We start from the raw sequence: 23,039 nt of genomic DNA, 5'->3' as shown, positions 1-23,039 counted from the left end.
CCTCCTTGATAGGTGTTGGCAATAATGAAGATTCTTGCGGTTGCAGGACACGAATTGGGACAACAACTAGTAAGAAACAGTGGAGAACTTTTTAGTTCTCTTGGTTGTACTGTGTTCTTGTGTGTGTGTGTGTGTGTGTGTGTATGTCTTTGGCCATTAGTTGCTTTGATCAAATATTTAAAGCTAATGAACAAAATGGGCTCGTTGCCAACTTCCAATAAATAAATGAAGAAAATTGAAATAAAAGAATAACCTAAGCTGCAACTAAACTCGTTTGGCATTTGGCAATGATTTAAAGCGGCAAAAAGGTATCCTCAAATAAAACAGACTCTCATCAACTGGGCTGCCCAAAAACGAGTTCAATCAACCTGACAAATTTCAATCAGGTTGCGGTGAAATCTGCTTCGCAACTCCTCAGTTAGATGGATAGAAAGCGTACAGGTTCAACCAGGTATATCCCTAGTCACGCCATGGCACAATTAGGATGCCGTTGAAGTTTTGTCAATGAATGAAAAGCGTCTGCAACTTTTATTTAACTTGCGAGAGGGCCACAGTTACACACACACAAACAGACACACACACACACAAACCCACACACAGCATACACTCAGAGAGCAACTGTGCTTGGTCAACAATTGCCGCCTAGAACGTGCACTCACGTAGAGAGTCACATACAAACACACAAACACACACACACACACAGCACACAGTGTGCAGGGCATGGTAAAGGGTAAATGGGTATACCAATGTTTAGATGATAGTCGGTTTTTAGCCATTTGCAGCAGTAGTTGCTGCTCGAATCCCTACTAAGTCCGGATGACTTCGACTTTTCAATGCAGATTTGCACTTGCTGCAATCAAAATATCTCTTTAGTCATTTTACTTAAATAAATATATCAATATGCTTAAAGTTGCTGCATTTGCTTTGATTACAAGTAATTAAGGTTAAAGCATATGCAAATACACAAATCTAATCTAATCTAATCACATTTATCTGCTAGCACCTATATATTTTTCTAATTTGGCCTTTTTTTTTGCTATTGAACATTACTTTATTATTCCGATTAAGAAGAGTATTCAAGTTGCCGCTAATCAATATAAATCTTTAGCTTACCTTAAATGTGCCCAATTGACTGAAACAAAAAAATGTTGGGAGACTTAACATAAATTGGCTTTGGCTTCTGGCTTAGTCGCGTGCCAAAGTTAAATGCGGCTGTGTTCGTGGCTGACCACAGCATTTCGCTCAGTGTAGATGCAGTCTATGTTGCAGTCGTCGTCTTAGCGATAAGGCTGTTCATTCAGCAGCAGCTGTCGCTTGCAATCGACAAACCGACTGACCCAGCGCTGAACCACAACACCGCCGCCGCCTCTTTTCCCTGCTCTCCGCCCGCTCCCCATCGTAATCAGACAGCTGTTACAAAAGCTGTTTACATTGCGACTGCTCTGAAACTAACCCACGCTGAGTTCCGAGTTAGTTGGCAAACCAAAGTATTCGCGAGATGTTTAATTTGCCGCTACTCTTATGCTGTCCGTTGTTGTGGCTGGTGGGTGCAGCTGCAGTACTTTCTGTGGAATCCCAGCTAAACGCCAAGGACTATCAGCTGGATTTTTTGCACACCTTGGCCGAGTTTGCCGAGCAGCGTGCCGAGCTGAGCCTCAACGATTACCTGCAACAATTGCAGCAGAATGCCATCTATGCCAATTATTCTGAACAATTGAACAATGCACGCACCTCCCAGAAGCTGCAGCCGAAGGTTTTGCTGATTAAGCAGCTGCTGGATGCACAACAACACATCAAATTGGACATGGAGCACACATGTGTGCTGCGCAATCTATTGTTCATAAGTCGCCTCAAGCAGCAGCTGCGCGCTGCCCGAGATGCCAGCAACCAGGAGATACGTCAGCTGCGAGTGCTTCGCCTCTGTCAGCAATTCGAGCGACCTCGTCCGACTAGCGTACATCGCCTGATCAATGATCAAACTGTGGGCGCAGCACTGGAGCATCTAAATCTCACGCAGAGTGCCACTAATGAGACCCGACTGGATCTGAGTCAATTTGGAAAGCAGCTTTACGAGCGTGTTAAACTCTCCGGTGCCGAGATTATCGATAGCTATGTGCACATATTGCGAGGATTACTGCAGGACATTCTCGATGGCGAGCATGCCGATCTATCGGAGAAGACTACACAGCTGGAGCGACTGCTGAAACAGCTGGACGATATGCTAGCCATACCGGACTTCTTTGACAAGCGGCAGAGTATTTATGCATTTCTGGAACGATATCTTAGTCCAAGACCCGATCAAGTGATCCAGGGTGACATCGAGCAACATTTTACCGAACAGCTAATGGAGCAATTGAAGACCAAAGGCTTGGATCTGTTTGTTATCTTTCTGTTTAGCAACTTTGAGTTTCTGGAGCAGGTGCACGAGCATTGGTTGCAGCTGCTGCCGCAGACGCCCAGCTTGCTGTACGACGAGACTAGCCGGCAACTGTATGACATACAACAGCTCTACGAAAGCTTCAAACTGGACACCGAAAGCGCGGCCAAATATGAGGCATACACTGCGGCATTGCGACGCCTGCACGAGCGCACTGTCGATGAGGGACAGGAGAATCATCATATCTTCGAGATGCTCAACAATGCGGCACAGAATGTGGGCAGCGTTACATTCAATATGATTAAGGCCAAGTGCAAGGAACTTCTCTAGGGATACTTTAAAATACAGAGCGATAAATACAAAATTAATTGAGTTAAGCTTGAGTATACAATATTATTATTATATATATTATGTATTATAATGGCTAACTGTGTGCTTACTGATAGTGAAGTTGAACATATGCTGAATTTCGCCTCATACGCTAGCTGCAACCATTAAGCAGGCAATGACCGAATGCATCGATGCCTATCAGTTATCGATACTTTATTGACATCGCTACTGATTCCATTACCTGCTCTCAATAGTATCGGGGCAATGGTAACAAGGTTGCCAGATAGCTTTGACCGCTTTTTGTTTGTTTATCTCCTATACGAAATCTCACCTTATTAGGTTCTACTTAAACGCCATAATTCCATTATTATAAACCGATTCAACTCAAGTTAAATCAAATTTTTGGATTTCAAATGTATTTATAGTAAATAAAAGATTGTATAAAACAAACATAATTATTTAACAAACTATGTACAAATATTCTCATAGAGTTTGAGAATTCTTTTTTGATTCCATATCATGCGACACTTTGTAATGTTTATATAACAAAAATGTGTTAATGGCTGATCATAGATATATTTGACCCAGTTGCCAAGCCTCCACGTAATTTTGGGAATAAGAAACTTAATACAATTTTAAGCCCCAATGATGAGTTCCGTTTCGAATATTATGAGGCTTAGTATTCAAAGGGCAAAGGCGAGCCTAAGGAGCGTTGCTTTTCAACGATGTCAAATAAAAGCACAGCTTAATTATATTTCGTATTGCAATGTTGTTGTGCTTGTTGTTGCTGTACTTTGTAATATCCGTCACGGTTTGCCTGGGTGCTGCATCGGATGTCGCTTTAATAGCACTCGGGGCACTCGCAACTCTGCCCCTCTCTCGCTCGGTCTCGTCGCATGCAACCATCCTGGTTGTGCTTTGTCGCATTATGCTGATGCTGATGTGGTTGTTTATCTGATGCTGCCATCAGGCTAGTCCAGGTTGCTTCTAGTTGACTGCTTGGGGCAGCCCGGCTGCCAAACTAATGACTGTTGCTACCGTTGTCGTTAGCCCAAGCCAGCTAATTAATTGCCGCAGTTTCAGGTAATTAGAACTTAAATGAGTTGCAGCAGCGGCGGTCAGCCCATCATCAGTGTACCTGAAACTAACGTTAAGCGATCCTAAAATGTAACCATAACGTTTGCAAAATATGTTCTGTAGTCGACACAGTTTGTCTGCATGACTGTGTCCAAAACGACATTTGTGGCTAGTAATCCAATATGTTTAAGTTGTTGTCTCTTGACTGTATCACATTTTGGCAAACATGATTGAGCTCAGCGTATCTATCGCTCAAATACTGTAAACGCATTGCACAACGACATGACAATATTTACATAAATGACATTTCAATTTTACTTATTTGTCCGAATGTCGTTTAAATCTTCTCTTAAACCATTTATGCAAACTTTAACATTTACCAAATATAGAAGTTTTTGACAACAGACTAATGTGGGAAATTCTTCTAGCTTGTATATTTTACTAGTTTTCTCAGCAGCAATATAATATTCATTGAAGTTGCACTTTAAATGAATATAATTGAATACAATTTTATTTCAAAGTATATAAATAAAAACGAAGTTTTGATTTGATATTATTTCTATTGTGACACAGGAGTGAGATATATAAAAAATATATTTGAATAATCATTGTCAACAATGCAATTTCCACATAAGATACAAACAACTAACAGAAAACTGCAGAATAAGCTCTATTTCGGTATTGACTGAATTCTACACGTGGCACATGTAAATAAAACGAATTTATTCAACTAAATAATATTGCTACATCATAATATTGTTGATAAAGCGGAGAGCATTAAAACGATTACATAAAGTGCAAACAAGCCAATCGCACAACTGAATTGTTTGCCCAAAAACCTTTACACAGAGAATAAAACTATTGATTCAGCCCTAAGCAAACCAAAGCCACCATGCCGAGCTGCCAAACTGCCAAACGTTTACACAACATTTATCACCTTAAATGCAGCAACACAACCAGCAACAAGAGCGCAACTCGCTTGGGTGTGGTTGGTTGGTGGGTTTGCTGATGCAGCCCGCTGGCAAGGCAAAGGCTATAACAAGTATCCTTTACAGTGAGAATAGTAACAACTAAGAGCAGGGGATGGGGGGGTGGGTTGACACAACAATGCCACGAAATGCAATTTCACACTAGGCTAAACTGCAGCAGCGGTTCGCAATTCGCCCGACACTCGGTTTTCAGCTTTATAGCATTGGCGATCAAAAGGCGCATGGCGTGAAATTCAATTATGAATTATGGTTTTGCTAGCCTAATCGATTGTGTGCAAATAATTGTGTGTGTGTTGTATTAGGTTCGACCACCGCCTCAAATCAACCCCTTCAAATTTTATGAGCTAGTTTATTATTATTGACAGTTTCTTTCTGTTTTCTTTCGTTTCGCTGTCAAAACTTTTGAAAGCTGAGCCATTAATGGGCTAATCACTTTGGCTTGCGTCTTCACAGCTATTAATATTTTCAAATGCCTTCATAAAACTGTCTGCCTCCTTCAACGAAAATTAACGACAGCCCAAAACTATTTCTGATTATAGGCTGGAAGCGCAGCTAATTATAGATAGGGCAACTCAACGTATATGGAAATATGAAAATAAAATATAATTGGATGTGTCGCTAGGGGAAATTAATTTGAGCTGCTGTCTTAATTGGTTATGTCACAATAACTTGTGTTCTATTTCATTGCAGTCATACAGGAGGATCCTGAATTCACGGACGTCATTGATAACATAACAGTACCAGCGGGACGCAATGTCAAATTGGCCTGTTCGGTCAAAAATCTCGGCTCGTATAAGGTAAGGTAAACTCACCAAAGCCATATTACAATTGTTGATAAATTAGAAACACGTAAATAGGATCTAGTAAATGACAGTGTGATATGTGCTTGCAAATACCCTGCATATTTTCAAGAATTCATTTAACAACTCTGTTAAAAACTCACAAAATTTAATCTGTGGCATAGAGTCAACTTTATTTGAATGCAAATTAACTTTAACGAACTTGAAGTTAACTGAGACTTTGTGAGTGTGTTTAACTGACAGACACGAAAGCCTGCAGCGAACTAACAAGCCGCTGTCTTAGACAAACATGTCTATGGGGCATTCAACAACAACAAACCAAACCAAGTCAAGGTCCACAGTAGCAAAACCAACAACAACAACAACAATAACAATAGATATAGCAACAGGCGCCCCCCGGCGACTGGACACGGAGGGCAACACATTGAACTTGTTGACTTGCTTGGCTCTGCTCCTCACATGAGTTGTACTCATAGTTGTTGTTAGTTGTTTTTGTTAGTTGTTTTTGTTTCTGTTTATGTGTAATATTGTGCCAGTCATGTTTGCCTTTTGCTCAGCGCTTGTCAGCACTGCCAAACATTGTGGCACATTTGCCAACTGTATAGAGAGCTGTGTCTTTAATTAAGTAATTTGTGCTCAAGTTTCCCCAGATGCAACACTCAAATGACCATATCGAGGCACGTTAATCAGGTGGAGGATGGTCTGTCCAATCCGTTTGGAGAGATACTGTTCAATATTCATTGTGCACTGCATACTTTTGGGCTGCACTTGATATGCATAGCTCTCGAACGCTTTGAGCTCCAATGGCTTTTGAGTGTGTGTGTGTGTGTGTGTGTACGTGAGTGTGTTTGTGTTTGTTTGTGTGTGTGTGTGTGTATGAGTGCCCGGCAATTTAAATTTGCATCCAATTGAATTTCCATAATATGCGTCGGCCAAAACGTGCATAAATTCCATTTGACACGAGAGACACAACGAGATATTCGCTTCATCTTTTATCAGCGAGCGCATGTTATGTGCTCGTAATAATTTTTATGGCCCTTAAGTTTGGCATGCAATAGCAATCATCCTGCCAGCCCAACCGACCCAAACTAACAATGCGCAGAAGCCCAAGCGACCAGTTTCGCTGCCGCAGTTGCCGCAGGTATGCTCAAAAGTTAACCAGCAAAAAAACAACAACAAAAAAAGCAGAAAACCAGCAAAGAGAGCAAGAACAACGCGTAGCTGCAATAAAACGTGACTTTGCATGCAAAATAGTTGCGTAGCCGGCAGCAGGCAGCAGGCAGCAGCAGGCAGCAGGTTACATTGGAATTGATTTTTATATCCTGGCCGTGGGTACAAAAACTTTCTTATAAAGTTGGCCAAAGTGCATTTTCTGGTGACTTCTATATGGCCATAGAAGTTGTCTATGTTCACATTTGGGCTATATGCAGTTGATCTTTTGAGTTATTTAACTTGTACATTTGTAATATGTGACTTGATTTATATTTGAACAAATACATGATAAAGCATAGTTTTAAGCAATTGATATTTAAATTCTTAACCAATGTGTATTTGGATCGTTGTCAAATGTTTTCTATATAGGAAGGTGCCTTCTCAGGCATCACTTTTGCGTTCAATTTATTAAACAGTTTTGCTTGAAATGCTGATTAAAATTCAAAGAGATATTTCCTGATTTATTATTCTTAATGGTTTACCAGTTGGCTTAGTTGCGTCTGCCAGAGTATTTCAGCTTCGGTATGCGAATGGTTAATTTCGTATCTTAATTCTTTTTAACTGCTGCTATTCTTGGCGTGCAAATATTTGAGTTGCGTGTAAATTAACTCGCGTAGTTCTTCGACGCCCCTTTAACACGTTTACGCTTAAATTGTTAATATTTCGAGCGTTGCTCTGCAATTTACCATTAACCATTCGCCTGAGTTGGCGAGTGGTAGCCAAACTTCATGCCAAAACTGTCGGCTCTTATGCTGTCATGTTCTTGTTTGTATTTCAATTTTCAACGCCTACGCAAACAACCAGACATAACAACCAGGCTAGCACGAGCATAAGTTTAGTTGTGTTGTTGTTGCCGATGCTGCCTGCTGCCATCGTTGTACGCCGGAGTCAACCATAAACATTTTCAGGCATAATAAAGTGTGTTTATTTTTGTTCTGACTGAAAGTTTCTTGTAGTTTTTCTTCTTCCTTTTTTTTTTTTCTTTTCATCTGCTTGTAGTTTTTGTTTAAATTTTTATGACTTCATTTAGTATGTCGTGTGTATAGTGTAGTCTCTGGCCAAGTGAGAACAAAAGACATCAAGTTATGCCATTACGCAAATTGCAAATTGGCCATTCTATGTCTCGTCTATCGATTTTCGCCTTCAGCATATGCTTCAGTTCTGACAGCATCCATGTGATTCTGGAAATATATGCATGGATTTAAAGCACACTAAACAAAAAAATTCGAACTCCAGTCTGATCAGACAATGAGCGCCAAGCTTAAAGTTTCATTCCCAATACCAGAAGCATATATTTTAGTTCATAGTTATTCAGAAGAGCAGACAGAAAGTAAATAAAATATTTAAGCAATAAATTTGCTGGGATTTTCTATCCGTTGCCTTTATTAATAACGACAAATATAATCAGAGTTTAATTTTAATAAACTAGGTCATTGTTTATTAAAATTAAAATTCGACATATAAATAAATGAATCTATTTGTAACTTACTTAATTATACATGGAATTTATGTCAAGTTCATGCATTTAATTGTTTTTGGCGCTCCTATGTCTACCTCCCATATTGTCTAGTGGTTAGGATATCCGGCTCTCACCCGGAAGGCCCGGGTTCAATTCCCGGTATGGGAAATAATATCAACTTCGGGTGTTTTTCTTACATTTTAAATTACGATTTTCTAACTTGTATACTTTCTACATATTATTATCTTTTTGCAACAAATGTTACTTTCGTACTTATATTTTTTGTTTAGTCTAAACAGAGTAGAATGATTGATATATTTGAATTGTTATGATAATTATAAACCATTTGTCATAAAAAGATTTTAAATTCATAAATTTAAATTCATACCGTTTGGATACAGAGTATTCATAAGTTGCGAAACTCTCCACTGCGTGTATTTAAGTAAAGTTATTTGCTTTTGACATCTCTAATCAGCTTGAGCGTAATGGAAAAATGCTTTTATTTAACGAGCTGCGCTTGGCGATGGTATAAAAGGCCCTTATTATGGAGCTCACTCTTCAGTCGAGCTTGGCAAAATTGAAGGTATCATACATATGATCGGGAACTGGAGCTTATTTGCATGCGTTCTGGCGCTGCTGCCAGTCATTATAATCGGAGAATGCGAAAAGAAAAGAGTAAATGGTGGTCAAAATGGAGAACCTACAACAACAGCAGCTGGTGCTACAAATAATAAACCGGACGATAATCCTACTACATCTACCACAACAACAGAAGTGAAATAATGTTTTTTTTTTTAATTTGGAGCAATTATAACCGAAGGTTCATTTACAGAGCATAATCAAACTTCTAGATAATCACTTAACAGAGAAGCTGATAAGGGTTATCAATTCCAAAGAAGGATACTTTCGTGGCAATGAAGAATATGAAAATCACATCGACGATGTAATTCGAGTCAGCAAATTGTCGGAACAATTTTATTCAGAGAAGTATTTCGTTTATAAGACATTTGTATCTTATAACCAACGACGAATAGAGCTTGAGGAAAAAATTAGTGAACGTATTCATGAGCTTTGGAATCTTTTAGAAAAGGGCAGTAAATGTTTTGATTTTTATAAAAAACAGTTGTTTGCCCTCAATAAATCCTTAACAAAATCAAATGCACAGAAAGCAAACATATTAATGGAAAATAAAGATACCTGTTCATCAGAAGACAATAAAAATGATCAAACTGATTATTCAGATAACGATAATGACTATATGTTCAATAATGAATATTATGATTACTGATTACTGAATATTATGATTACCGGTGGCATCATATCTAATGGATTCAAATTTGATATATGACGAAAATAAAATAAAATGAAGAGCATCTGAGTGTATTGATTTATCGACTCAGACCTCGTGTAAAACTAATAACTTTATGAAATTTTAGTTATGTGTGCCAACTTTAGGTACACATTTCTCAGCAACTTTACAAGTAATTTAAGTTAAGATATGCACGACAGGTATTTCAATTTGCGTTAATATTTTTAAATACCTTTTATCTCTGTTTACGTTTGGGCTTATTGACAAAATATCTGTAAAAATTCATTGAATATTGATAGACTACACTCTTACTACTGGCTTTTTTTCAATATTCTGTTTGCATTTGTATTTCAGTCATGTCTATTTGCTATATACATTTTGAATTTTAAAAACCAACAAATTATAATTGATGGGCTCCGGGAATTGTTTACGAAAGTCATATATTTTATATATTTTACATTATTGACATTTTAAATTAGTTTGAGCGTAATAGAAATATACAATTGATAAGAAATACTGCAAACTTATGACTGTTTTGGGAAGTACAAAAATCAACGAAAGAGATGAAAAAAAACTTGCTCTAAGTCAAGTATTGTGATTACTACAAACGATGTGAGTAATTTGAAGAGTCATCATAAGTGCTCTTAAACATGTCTGTAATCAAACGATGATGCATTTAATATTACATCAATTTAGTTTGCAGTTAATATTTAGTAATTAAAAATAAATGAACAAAAGTTAATAACAGCATTACCTCTTATTTTTGTGTGAGTTTGTCACAATAATGAAGGGCAGATGGCAACTGCTTTAAATATTACTATTTTCCAGCTAAATGGCTTGACAAGCCTTATTGCAGAAAGTGCTTTCTATTCATTAGTTATACATGAACTTCAAGTAACGTTTGCTTTCGCCAAGTTCTGTCCACTTAGCAAACGAGCAATTTGTATCCACAACTGTGTGCCCATGTAGTCCATTGGCATAAGTTAAATTAGGCAAAGTCTAAATTGAGATTCATGCAGACTGTGCCAGCCGAGTCGTCCGCGAGACGAGCACAAATGTCAGGCTGAATGTGGAGATCTCATCTGTTAGGCTTAGCCAGGCTCCCTATAATCCTTGGGAAGGACGTTGCAACTGTAAATGGGCTTAAATATGCGTAAAATTTTAATGGCAGATGGAAAGCCTATTAAAAAGTCACAGCCTCCCACAACGGAGTCAACTTTGCCTTGACTTTCGCTGACATTTTCCAACCGAATATTATTAAGCCAAATATCACATACTCAAACCGCCGGCAACGCTTTCATGCCCCAAAATCTGCACAGCATATTTGGGCTCTGCAAAAGGAGGTGATGTGGATTTGGTGTAGGGGTGCTAGTGTCCATTTTGTTTGGCTTTTCAACTTTTTCGCTGGCGTTACATGAGCCTAATTAATTTCATTCAAATGACCTCAAAAACTAACAAAATGTGAAATGCAAATGCAGCGAATTTTCAGCAAATTTTGTGCGCAACACTTTAAAATGTTGGACCATCTGTGTGTGTGTGTGTATGTGTGTGTGTGGGTCTGCATGCATTTTTGGCATCTGACGCTTTAAAAGCCAAGTTTGCCAAGTTGAGCGCTAATGCAGTTTTATTGATTTTGTATATGGCTCGTCCTGGTTGCCGCTTGCAGTTCTCTACCCTCACTCGGTTGATAAACGTAGCATCATTAATATTTGACTTTGTTTTCAGTGAAAGGGGGGAGGGGGGTGCGATAGCTGAGAACTACTTAAGCAAACTACAGATGCTTGATTTTTATTCAAGTCGAGATGCCAAAGAGTCAGACAGCGAAACAATGTAAATAGACGGCAAGAAGGTCCTTTTATTTTGTTAGCTTGTCGCACGTTTTCATTGCAGACATTGAAAAATTAACCGATATCTGTCTATGCTGCCTGACACTATGCCGGCAATACTATAAGCAGCTCCCCCTGGATCAGTTTCCGCCTCGTTCCACATTCCCCAGCCATATCGAAGGGCGCGCCACAACAGAGGTGGCCTCGAAGAGGAGCATAGCGAAAGCAGAAATTAGGTGAAAGCTTGTAGTGAAAGTTTCTGCCATTCCAAAATGAACTGAGAGCTATCAAGTTAAGTGCAGTCTGATGTCGAGTGGGCCCCTTGTGAGTGATAACCGCGGCATATCAATCATTACGGTTGATGCTTAGTCTATGACCAAATAAATAATTAGTAATGTGTTGCTTTCCACTGCTTTAAGGGTAATTCATATTATGCTCTCCTCTGGAAGCAGTTTTGCATTTCATTGTTTAATATTTCTTTGCTAAATGATCAGATGAAAATTAGATAATATAAAACATATATTTATACAATAAGTAGATGTGATCAATATACAAGAATTATTTAATAATATGTTTTGGAAGGAAACAGTTTGAAAATATAAATGTTTGCTAACCAGACAACTCTAGAAACGTTCTAAATATTATATATTTATTAAAAGTATGTTATAGTTCGAATTCATTAGTTCCAAATTACAAAATATACTCTGAACCTTTTCCTACGCCTCTGCCATGTATGCAGAGCCAACATTAGCGCCTTCTACTCGCCATCTTGATCGGCACTACCCCCTTTATTTACTTCTATTGAATGTTGTTGTTTTTGTTGTTGCTGTTGAGTTGCCGCTGCTGTCTCTTTTGTGTGTGTGCTTGAATTTATCATTGGAATGGCATCGACGCGACGGAAGAGTAGACAATGGTGGGTTGCTTGTATTTTTTTATTTTACATTTAGCACGTCTTACCAATGTTTTCTGTTCGCTTAAATTTGCATAAATTGCTGGTTGTTGTTCTGTGTAAAACTATTGCATAAGCGACAGAAATGGAGCGGTTGGTGTCGTCCAGGATGCGCATCCTGATGACGCACGAAGGCAGTAAAGTTTGCGACAGCAGCTGTTGTCACATGTGACGCGAACTTTGGCAATTTGACCAACGGACCCGGACGACATCGTTTGTCGTTAATCCTTCATAAAAATTGATGATGATGGCAGGCGAAGTTTGCCAATAAAGAATGCTGACATTTTTGTCAGCTGCTTATAAATTAACATTTGATACTTTTGGCGTGATAAACGGCCTTAAGCGTAACTTAAAAATAGATTTATGAAAGTCAACATTGTTTCTGTTGCAGGTGGCGTGGATGCACTTCGAGCAGTCGGCCATTTTGACGGTGCACAATCATGTGATAACACGTAATCCGAGGATTAGCGTGACGCACGATAAGCACGACAAACATCGCACCTGGTTTCTGCACATCAACAACGTGCAGGAGGAGGACATGGGACGCTACATGTGCCAAATCAACACGGTGACGGCCAAAACCCAATATGGCTTTGTCAAAGTTGTCGGTAAGTGAGATCGTGTGTATGCCTCTATGTGTGCTGGTGCGTGTGCTTGTGTATGTCCTTGTGTGTGTGCCTGTGTGTGTGAGTACACTATGTCAGCATGGCTGACATTGAATTATTTGTTCTGGCGTGTGCCTCCAGTTACATGAACATCTCGTCGCAACTTGGACACATGTCCCTTGCATATTTCATTTCATTTGCCAGACAAACTATTGCCAGGTATTAGTTAACGTACAACTTCCCATCCCTATCCATCCCAGGAACACGCAGTCGGAATCAAATCCGCTTAGGCCTTGTTTTAGTCAAGTCAAACAAACCAACAAACAATTAAATTCCATATTAAGCACTTTATTACGGCAAACAAACATTGGACTTTCACTCAGGTCTGTGTTGTCCACTCTGCCCATAGAAGTATGCTTTAAAAATTGCAATTCATCTCCAGCTGCTCATATTCACACCTCTGATAGCCACACACAAACAAATACACATACTCAAAGACATGTGACATTTTAGAATGAACTATTGCATTTGTGTGTGTATGTGTGTGCCCCATGGGCTGCCCGCAGCATGCGCCTGGACAACTGGGAAATGGACGACAATGCAATTGTCATTGGCTCTCTCCTGGAATTTCTGTCAGCGACAATCTTTGTGACAAGTCCAGGCAGCAGGCAGTAGATAAATATTTTCACATATCAGTATGAGAAGGAACATCAAACGATAGAAAATATTCTTTGATTGCTGATTTTGCAATTCAAACAGTTTACTTTTTGTATTTACATATAAATGTAAAGATTTCTTTTGACTTTTCAAAGTTTGTTTTTCCTTTTCTTTTGAGACTTCAATAGACTTTTTAAAATATATAAACTTCGTGAATATCATAACAAAGAATTTTCTCTAGCAGTGCTAAGATGTCAGCGTCCCATAAATATTTAAATATGTCACATTTTACAGCTACGAGACTATATATATTTTATATTCTGATATGGGACTCTAATTGTTTTTCAAGTAATGTGATATTTAGAGTTGAACTTAAAAATGTGTTGACTAAAACTTAAAAAACTGTGTCAAAGTTGGCAAAGTCTATTCCAGCAATTTGCATAACTGGCCCACCTGCCTCTTGTTTCATATATAATACTCATAGTTTCCATTACATAGCGTAGTACAAACTTAAGTGCATATGTATGTAAAGCTGAGCGTTTCACGTTTGCGCATCGTTGCAATATGCCTGACTACACATTTTTATGTATATACATTTTGGTCGTATTTTTAGTGCAACATTTTTTTGTTTGAGCTTTGCTCCCTGATAGCACTTTCAAAAAGCCGTTAAGCACGCTTGAGTGTTGTAAAACGCTCAAATAACACGCCTCACACGCACCACATGCGTGTTCGGGCAATTCGATGTGGCGTGACCAAAACGGCGGCAACAGCTTCGCAAAATTTTCTGCAATCTCGGTGTCTGATTTTTTTGTGTGCAATTTTTTTTTTGTTACACAAACATACTGACGATGGTTACACTTATCTCCCATACACACATACACACATGCTGATGTGGCAAAAGTCTTGTTAAGGCAAATTTACCGGAAAAAAATAGGACAACTTTGGTCGCTGGTCAGCTGGCAAAAAAGCAAAAATCACAAAAAATATCAACGAAAAAAAAAAACAATTTAAATATGCCACAGGCACTTTTATACTCGCACACATGCTAAGGTAGGGGTATATTAGCTGTTTTTTAAAGATTGTAACACACAGAGAAATATACAAATATTCAAAACATAATTAGTTAACTCGTAAATTAAACATATTCAAATTATTATTGCTTATCAGTCGAATTAAATAAGAGCTTGTGATTAACCAATCGACTACATATATTATTCAAGTTACTATTTTAAAGCCATTTTCTTGGGATTTCTGTTGTGACAAGTCCAAACTGAAATCCTGCCGCGTACAGCATATGCCTCTTGTCCGTATGTTGCCACACATTTGCATGTGAACGACACATTCCCCTCTCTGTTCCAGTCACTGTCCGTGCCACTGGTCCATGTCCAAACTGTTGCATGGTGCAGTTTTCAGTTTTGCAGCCAGCTACGCTTGGATGCCATTTGTTTGCGCACATATTTTTTAAGTTTTGCCACAAAAACTGATTTATGTGACTGCCGCAAAACGTCTGTTGCCTACATCCACAACTACATCCACACCCACGCTCTGCTGTCCAGTGTGCTCCATGTTTGTCCGCCGGATGATGTTGATTTGTCAACTTGAAAAGCGGATCTCGTGCGAAATTCTTGCATTTCCCACGACATTGAAAACTTGGTTGCATTTTTATTAGATTTATAGGCCAACTTTCCGATTGCCCCAGGGGCTCCAATCCGTTGAAAATGGCTTTATGCAAAAAAATAAACGATGAATAGCCAACTATTAACAATGCATATTGAAAATTGCCCAACCTCCAAACGTATGCCTCGACTTTGGTATTGCTCAATTGCTGCAGTTAAACAATCCATTTATTGTGTTTTTATTGGATATGGCAACTTTGTTAACCGCAAGCCCCGTGTGCCATTTAATCTTTTTCATATTTATTTTCGGTTTTATTGAAATTCAAGCGCTCCAATCATCTGGATCTGTTTGTAGCCTTTGTCGTTGTACTTACATGCTTGCCGTCAAAAGTGAGATAATATTAAAATATTTCAATTCAAAATGTAATTATTGTTTACAGAATATTTGGTAATAATTCCAAAAGAGAGAAACACTAATCTTTAAGCTTAAGGGAGAGACAATGCCATGTTTTTTATTATAATATTGTATATATAAGTTAAAACAAATTGAATTTCTGTGGCAAAGATCTCTCAATAATTCTTATGATATATTTATGCAGTTCTCTCTTAATTATTATGAAAGTCCAATTGTTTGCTAAATAGGTGAATTCTTAAATTCTATATTAGAAACGTATTTCTTTAATTCCCCAGAAACTTGTGGAAAATTGGCTTTGATTTAGAATTTCATCTGCTTTATACTTCGATACAAAATTCACATGGAAATTTGTGTTCATTTTAAAACTTGTTGTGTAAATAAGTTAAACCAATTTAAAAATCAAATGCCAGTTTGTATTTTATATCTACACGCTGGAATTAAAAATAAATAATTGGGCTCGATTGCTAGATACCCTATAAGAATTTAACTACATCTCCAAAAACATCAATCAATTGAATTAGACCTTATCTGGTATACATACTACAAAAGGAATTTGACTCAGCTTAAGAATATAAGTACACTTTATAGTATTAAATTCAATTTGAAATTTAATATCCTGCTTACTCCATTAAATAGGATATAAATTAACAACCGACTATAAACACAAATTTAAAATTGATAAACGTAGCAAAACGGAATCAAATGAAATGCATTTAATTTACATAGCAAATCCAATTAGAGGCAACAAAATTAAATGACGCACAATGTTTACCAAAGCATTCAAAACAAAAACAAAAAATTGGATAAACAATTGTTGGGAAGAGTTCTATGAAACGCCCCTTACAGTGACACTCAATTTAACAATTTAAGTGGTAAAAAAAAATTATAATTACATTGTGTAGCAAATATAATGAAATTAAATCGTTGCATTTGCCGTCTAAATAGAGATAGAGGAAAAAAAACGGATATTTGGAATGTTGTGGGGCACACGAGTAAATAAATAAATACATTTTGAAGCAACATTTGTGTATTTAATTTGCTGAGCCAAACAGAAAACGCCAAATTCGAAACGAGGCAAACGAAATAAAATATACACGAGCCCAAAAGCACAAAATATTAAAATGGCGGAACGGTAAAAACAAACATTAAATGCGTTTGAATTTATGAGCCAGGCACACAAAATGCATTTAAATGCGGCTCCAACTGGCAACAGCAGTTGTGTTGCATGCTTTGCGGCGCCCCAGGGAATGGAGCGTGCGCAACTGGGGGGAAATCCCCACCTCAAAAGTCGGCCAAATGACCGCACAAAATGCAAAACAAATGCAACAACATGTAACATCAACCAACAACAATAACGAGCTCTGCACAATGTTGACTCTGTTGGCGCATAATTTTTAATTTCTACTCACATAATGAGGCAATTTATTAAATTCAATTACAACGTTGACATTCCCAAGGCAAGGGGCGAACAGTAGTGCGTCTGAGTTATGTGCAACACTGCATCTATGAGCAGGGACTAAACTAAAAATACGCTCACATGCTCGTACATATTTTACTTTTGAATGGTAAGCTCTAAATGATCAAAAGAATGCACAATTTGCTGCTAACCTCAGGCGAAGAACATTTTGACTTGCACAAAGGGGTTTTTTTTTAAGTATATTAATCTCACGTGTTTATAAAAATATTGTGCAAATAATATATGTAAGCATTTCCATAATGCTTATCATCTGGATAATAAGTTTTGAATAAAGGATAAGAGTCTCCACAATGTTTAAATAATATAAAGTATAGTTATGACTGTGGTATATCAAAAGACAGACAAATTATATATATAAATTATATATATTACAAGCTTATTACAAATTCACATTTACTAAATAACTTACAAAATTGTTGGTCAACAAAAATGTATGCAACGCATGATAAACTCGCCTGCTGTCTGCTTATATGTGTGTCTGTGCGTTAAGGATATGAAGACTAATTGCAGCTCGTTAAATAGTTAGGCGGCTAGGTGGTCACGTTGTTATCGGGACACTGTAAAACTTTGGAAGCGGAGATGGCAATTAAATAATTTGCCACATTGTGTTGCCTCGGTTAATACTCTTTGTGAACTGTGAACTGTAATTATAAATTGAATAAACGTTGTTTGGCTGGCTTATGAGGCACACAAGTTGTGACAATCCTCAAAATCAAACTTTGTACATGGGATTTCGTTTGGCTAATTAAATTTCCAGCATGTATGTGAAAAGTTTACCAAGAAAAACAATATACGAGCCATCACGTCTGTGGTAAAGAAAAGTTTTCTAGCTTTTCTTATGTCGCCAGCTGCTAAATATCAATAAAGAAACTAATATGTCAAATAGGGAGGGCAACAGCTGTCCGTGGAGCAATTCGCTGCGCTTATGTCCAGCTCGGCGATTAGCACATCAAGCGTTTATTAATAGCACAGCAAACGGTTCGAGCAAACTTTTTTATTCTCTCACTTTTGGCTCATAAAGGTCCTGGCCATTATGGGGCAGGCGAATCGAAGGAGCTAAAAGACAAAAGTTTACAGCTCATAGAAAAAGTTCAAGTAATTGGAACTTTTAATTACAGTTTGGTTTTATGCGCCATGTCCCCAATGGCTATGTGACCGAAAGGTAAAGATTTAACCAACTTAAATGCGCCTAAAGTAGCCTTAAGCGGGCCACACAAATTTTTCAAAATTTAACTAAGATTTAATGAATGTGATATACATTTTAAGAGATTTTATCGATTCTTATTTGATTCACTTGCTAACAAAATTAAGCACAATTCATTAAAACGAAAATACGAAGTTCTTACTAAAAAATAAAAAATATGCACGAGGAAGTTAAGCTGCACAAGATTGTTGATTCAGCATAATACAGAACAATCGATGATTCTATATTTAATAACGGCTGAATTAAAAATGACGTTGTAAATTTAAATAAGTTTTTCCTGTTATGTATTTTGAATAATCAGCGATGCAGTGATACGCTTAAGTTTTCGCGCAATATTTCTCGCTTAAGTATTGAAATTCTCTTGAAGCATTGAATATTGGAGGTCAGGCAACGAGATAACAGCTAAGACGTCAAACGTCAGACGACAACTAAACGCGTCGGGCACGTGACTCACAGGCCTGGCCAGGCCTTAACGCAAATGAAAAAAATTGCATGCGATATCTTTTGATTACAGGCGCCGTTCGGAATATGAAATGAGACAAACTGCAGCGTCTGTCAGCGGCCACGACAGATCAGGTCCATATGTCCAGCTAGCCTGTCTGTCTGTCTGCCTGTCTATCCGTTTATGTCTGTCCGCTCGTCTGACTCTGGGTCTGGTCCAAATCTATGGCCTCTGCGCTTGTGCGCTTTGATTTGCATAGATTTTTCATTACAGATTTTCAACTTGAAGGGCAAAGCACTGGATGGTCAAAAAGAAATTTAAGAAAAAAAAAAAAGGGTTTGACAGAAACGTTTCAGCCAGCAATTGAAAGCCCGAGCACAACGGTGTCCCCCAAGGCTGATGACAATTTGATGAAGGTTGCTGCATCGATTTTTAAATTAACAGACTTGCCCAAAAAGTTAGCCAGGCCAAAGTCTTGTCGCAAAGCTAATTAGGCTTAAACTAAAATATCTCTTGGGACAAAGTTGAATCAGCGCGTCAAAGTCAACAATGCGTGAAATGCTTTTTTCTACACTTCCCAAAAGTTCAACCGAACTTTCTCATATTGTTTGCCATGATTGTTGTTTCCCTTTACTTAGCTGCTTATTCATTTGCGAATTGTTCTTAAAAGAGTTTGGCATTGAGATTCCCAAAACATGTTGCATATTTGCAGTGAATAGCTGTGCAAGTTTATTTAAAATAAGCTTTTAAAAAGATAATTGGTTATTCTTGTTTTATAGAAAAAAGACAACAATCATTTCTCTCAAGGTACAATCATAGCTCTTTAAGAGCTTTGTCGATGAATATATTATTATATAGTAAATAAATTAGTGAAGTCCATGAAATGGTTGTGATTAAACAGAAATTTAAATACATTTGAAAACCATATAATTTATTTTTCAGTTTTTCTATTAAACAAATTTATATGGAGTGGTTTTATAGAATCGAAAAGTGTATATTTGATTCGTTTGTTTGAGTTCTTCAGCTTTAGCCGTCTCCACTTTCTTGGCAACGCTATTTGCCAAAATGCAAAAGTTTTTGCATTTAAATCAAGCACTGCTCGCTTTGAGTTTATGTTTAACCTTGCAGAAATAACAATACCAATTTCCTTACCCCACAATCGTTTTTCTTTTTTCATTTTTTGTTTATACAGTGCCACCAAACATTGACGATGCGCTGACCTCCAGTGATGTCATTGTGCGCGAGGGCGATAATGTCACCCTCCGTTGCAAGGCGAAAGGCAGCCCAGAGCCGTCCATCAAATGGAAACGAGATGACAACCATAAAATTGTCATCAACAAGACGCTCGAAGGTGAGTCCAACTTTGCAACTGCAATTCCCATAAAATATTAGACTCCATTGCATTGCTGATTGTTGCAGTGAATGACCTGGAAACAGATTCATTGGAACTCGAGCGCATCTCTCGCCTGCACATGGGTGCTTATCTCTGTATTGCCTCAAATGGTGTGCCGCCCAGCGTCTCCAAGCGCATCAAAGTCAGCGTTGACTGTAAGTTGGCAAATTATTATTCAATCGATACGTAAACACATAATCTAATGCTCCAAATTGCATTACAGTTTCGCCAATGGTCTGGATTCCCCATCAGCTTGTTGGCATTCCTATGGGCTTCAATGTCACGCTTGAGTGCTTCATCGAGGCAAATCCCACATCGCTCAATTATTGGACGCGCGAGAATGAACAAATGATAACCGAGTCATCAAAGTACAAGTAAGTTATATTATACATATATATATATGTACAGATAAGTGTATATGTTTGTAAATAGGGTTGACGTGTAGCCAGGCTAGCAATTGTAAATATGTTAAATTCGTCCCATCTTTAATTTGTGGGATTTACAAGTGGCAATTTTGATTGCATTGATAATATATTGTTTTTCTGCGGGCATTAAAAAATATTGTTCCTGATTAATGAAAGAAAAGAGAAATGAGACAGAGAAAGAGTGAGCCAGCAAGAGAGAGACAGAGAGAGAGAGAGAGAGAGAGAGAGTGACTGTGAAAGAGAGGCAGAGAGATATTGACAAATAGCCAACAACTAAAACTATGCAAAGCTTTTTAATAATTTGCAATTTAAATATATATAATTAAGATAGTGATTCAGAGAGAGAGAGAGAGAGAGAGAGAAAAGTAATGAGAGGTTGAGAACGACGAACGAAAGAAGAGCCCAAAATATTTTAATACGATATTTAAAAAACTGACTGGACAAAAAGTTATACACTTTATCTGTTGCATGTGACATTTGTTACAACTATAATTTTCAATAATACTCTTAATTATTTTCTGTACTTAAAAAATAATAATAATAAATGTGAAAATCCTTTAATATACGATGTTACTTTCAGAACAATAGTCTGAGGAACTTGTTAAGTTATATTGAAGATCAATATTTGTTCGATATCATCCAAGAAATATCGCTAATTACACAAAATGACAAATGTGCTGTTTTTCTGATTCACAATTGAATATTGGAAATTGTTTGCTTTATTTAAAAGATCACTTTTATTAATATTATTAAGGAAATGGTAATGAGTGAGATAAGACAAAAATTTCATTGAAAAGCAATACTGCCAGAATTTTGGTGCTTATCTGTTAATTTACCTTATTTTACCAGCAAAACATGTTGTTTTCTTATCTTGTTCTAACTGCACTCTCTACGAAAATAAACTGAGACAATTTTTATTACATAGTATACATATTTGCTGATTGTAGATCAGCTGCTCAGCTTAAATCGAAAAAATGAGGAGCGGAGCAGACAGTTCGTTAATGACAATGTCGACACCAGCATCAAGTTGTCGCAATTTTCGATTTAAATTAATACTATTATTGTGTCTGTCAGGTGGTAGTCAGGCAAAATATCGTCATATAACTACTCCCAATACGAAGCTACTGAATCAGATACTTAGCTATGTGAACGAGAGTGTTCCAGTGTGCGATGATTACTATAAATACGCGTGTGGCAAGTGGGGAGAGGTGCATGAGAATGATGACTTTATGGAGATAACTGGTCTTATTGATCACAAGGTTAATAACAATTTGGTTACTCTTATGACCAAACTGCACCAGCAGAAGCAGGATCGTTCATTCCCACCAAACAGTGTGGAGGCCAAGGTCTTGAGTTTCTATCAGACCTGCCGCCAGGCCGCGGAATCAACGCGCTCAAGCAAACATTATCTGGAGCTAGTGCCACCAAACGAGCAAATACACTGGCCGCAGTTCAAGCGACGATCGGATGTCTGGGGTAGCAGCAAATTCCATTGGATGGAAACGTTGGCACGTCTGCAACGCTACGGACTGAAGAATGTGCTCTTCCAGCTGGATGTGCGGCCCAATCTGTTCGACAGCAGCAAATACTCAATATACGTTGATATGCCCTACTTCGAGCAGAAGTCACAGCGCCTGAGGAAAGTTCTGATCTGGGTTACGCTACGCATGCTGGGCGTTCACAACAGTAGAGCATTGTCTCTGACGAAACAAGTCATGCAGTTGGAGCTCGCTGTACGCGAGTTGGCCGAAATGGATTACGAGAGTTTGTATGAAGAGTTGAGTCTGCGGCAGCTGGAGCTACAGTCTGGCGGACAATGGCGAAAATATTTGCAAATCCTGCTTGGTCGCAGCATACCCGCCAATCTTGTATTGCATGTGGAAAATGCGGAATATTTATTGAAGCTAAACCGGCTAGTCGCCAATTTTGATCGTGAGGTATTAGCTAGCTACATTATGCTGCGCTTTGTTTCGCATGTGCAAGCGGAGACTATGGATAGTAATGACACCATTGCATGCGTTCAGGATGTGCGACGCAACATGGAGCTGGCCACGAATTTGATCTATGAGCAGCGTTTAATTGGATCGGAGAAGGCGCGACAGCATCAAGCGGATGTCTTGGAGCTCTTTGAGCTGCTGCGCAAGCAATTCCTCAAGAAGTTAGATGTGAATCATCTGCGGTTGAAGTCCGCTCAGGTGGCATTGCTGCGAGCCAAGATGCGCAGCATGACCATCAACATTGGCAATATGCCAAAGAATGCAAATCATTCCAGCTTTGTTAAGCGCTTCTATGCAGACTTGCAGTTGGCTGAAACTAATGACTATGCTTTGAATCATTTGCGTTTGCTGGAGTTCCGTACTCGGCGCTGGTTAGAGCAGCTGTACAGTCCGCTTAATGCGAGCGCTTACTTCTTCATGTCGGACTCGGACACTGGCATGAGCTCAGCACCTTACTATATGGTCCGCCAAAATATCATC

General features: G+C 38.2%; 3 protein-coding genes and 1 non-coding gene across 4 annotated transcripts in view; all 4 read left to right on the top strand.

The window, feature by feature from the left end:
* LOC6562565 (neurotrimin) overlaps window positions 1–23,039 on the top strand; it is a 63,651-nt gene that overhangs the window by 33,870 nt on the left and 6,742 nt on the right. Inside the window, exons 3-7 of the mRNA XM_032736699.1 lie at window positions 5,464–5,570; window positions 12,720–12,936; window positions 19,937–20,095; window positions 20,164–20,292; window positions 20,361–20,511. Coding sequence (XP_032592590.1) covers window positions 5,464–5,570; window positions 12,720–12,936; window positions 19,937–20,095; window positions 20,164–20,292; window positions 20,361–20,511 — 763 coding nt within the window. The remainder of the gene's footprint in view (window positions 1–5,463; window positions 5,571–12,719; window positions 12,937–19,936; window positions 20,096–20,163; window positions 20,293–20,360; window positions 20,512–23,039) is intronic.
* On the top strand, window positions 1,377–2,760 carry LOC6562312. The gene has a single exon (XM_001988073.3). The coding sequence runs from the start codon at window positions 1,499–1,501 to the stop codon at window positions 2,705–2,707; it is 1,209 nt and encodes a 402-aa protein (XP_001988109.1). The 5' UTR covers window positions 1,377–1,498; the 3' UTR covers window positions 2,708–2,760.
* Trnae-cuc lies at window positions 8,341–8,412 on the top strand. Its single transcript has one exon. It is a non-coding gene; the product is annotated as a tRNA-Glu (tRNA).
* LOC116805349 lies at window positions 8,809–9,608 on the top strand. The gene is made up of 2 exons (XM_032736701.1): window positions 8,809–9,018; window positions 9,077–9,608. Exons 1-2 carry the CDS (start codon window positions 8,839–8,841, stop codon window positions 9,530–9,532), a joined length of 636 nt encoding a protein of 211 aa, XP_032592592.1. The 5' UTR covers window positions 8,809–8,838; the 3' UTR covers window positions 9,533–9,608.

Source organism: Drosophila grimshawi, unplaced genomic scaffold, assembly GCF_018153295.1.
Source record: "Drosophila grimshawi isolate 15287-2541.00 unplaced genomic scaffold, ASM1815329v1 contig_1377, whole genome shotgun sequence".
Classification (NCBI taxonomy): Eukaryota; Metazoa; Arthropoda; class Insecta; order Diptera; family Drosophilidae; genus Drosophila; species Drosophila grimshawi.
This window is presented reverse-complemented; position numbering and strand designations above follow the sequence as displayed.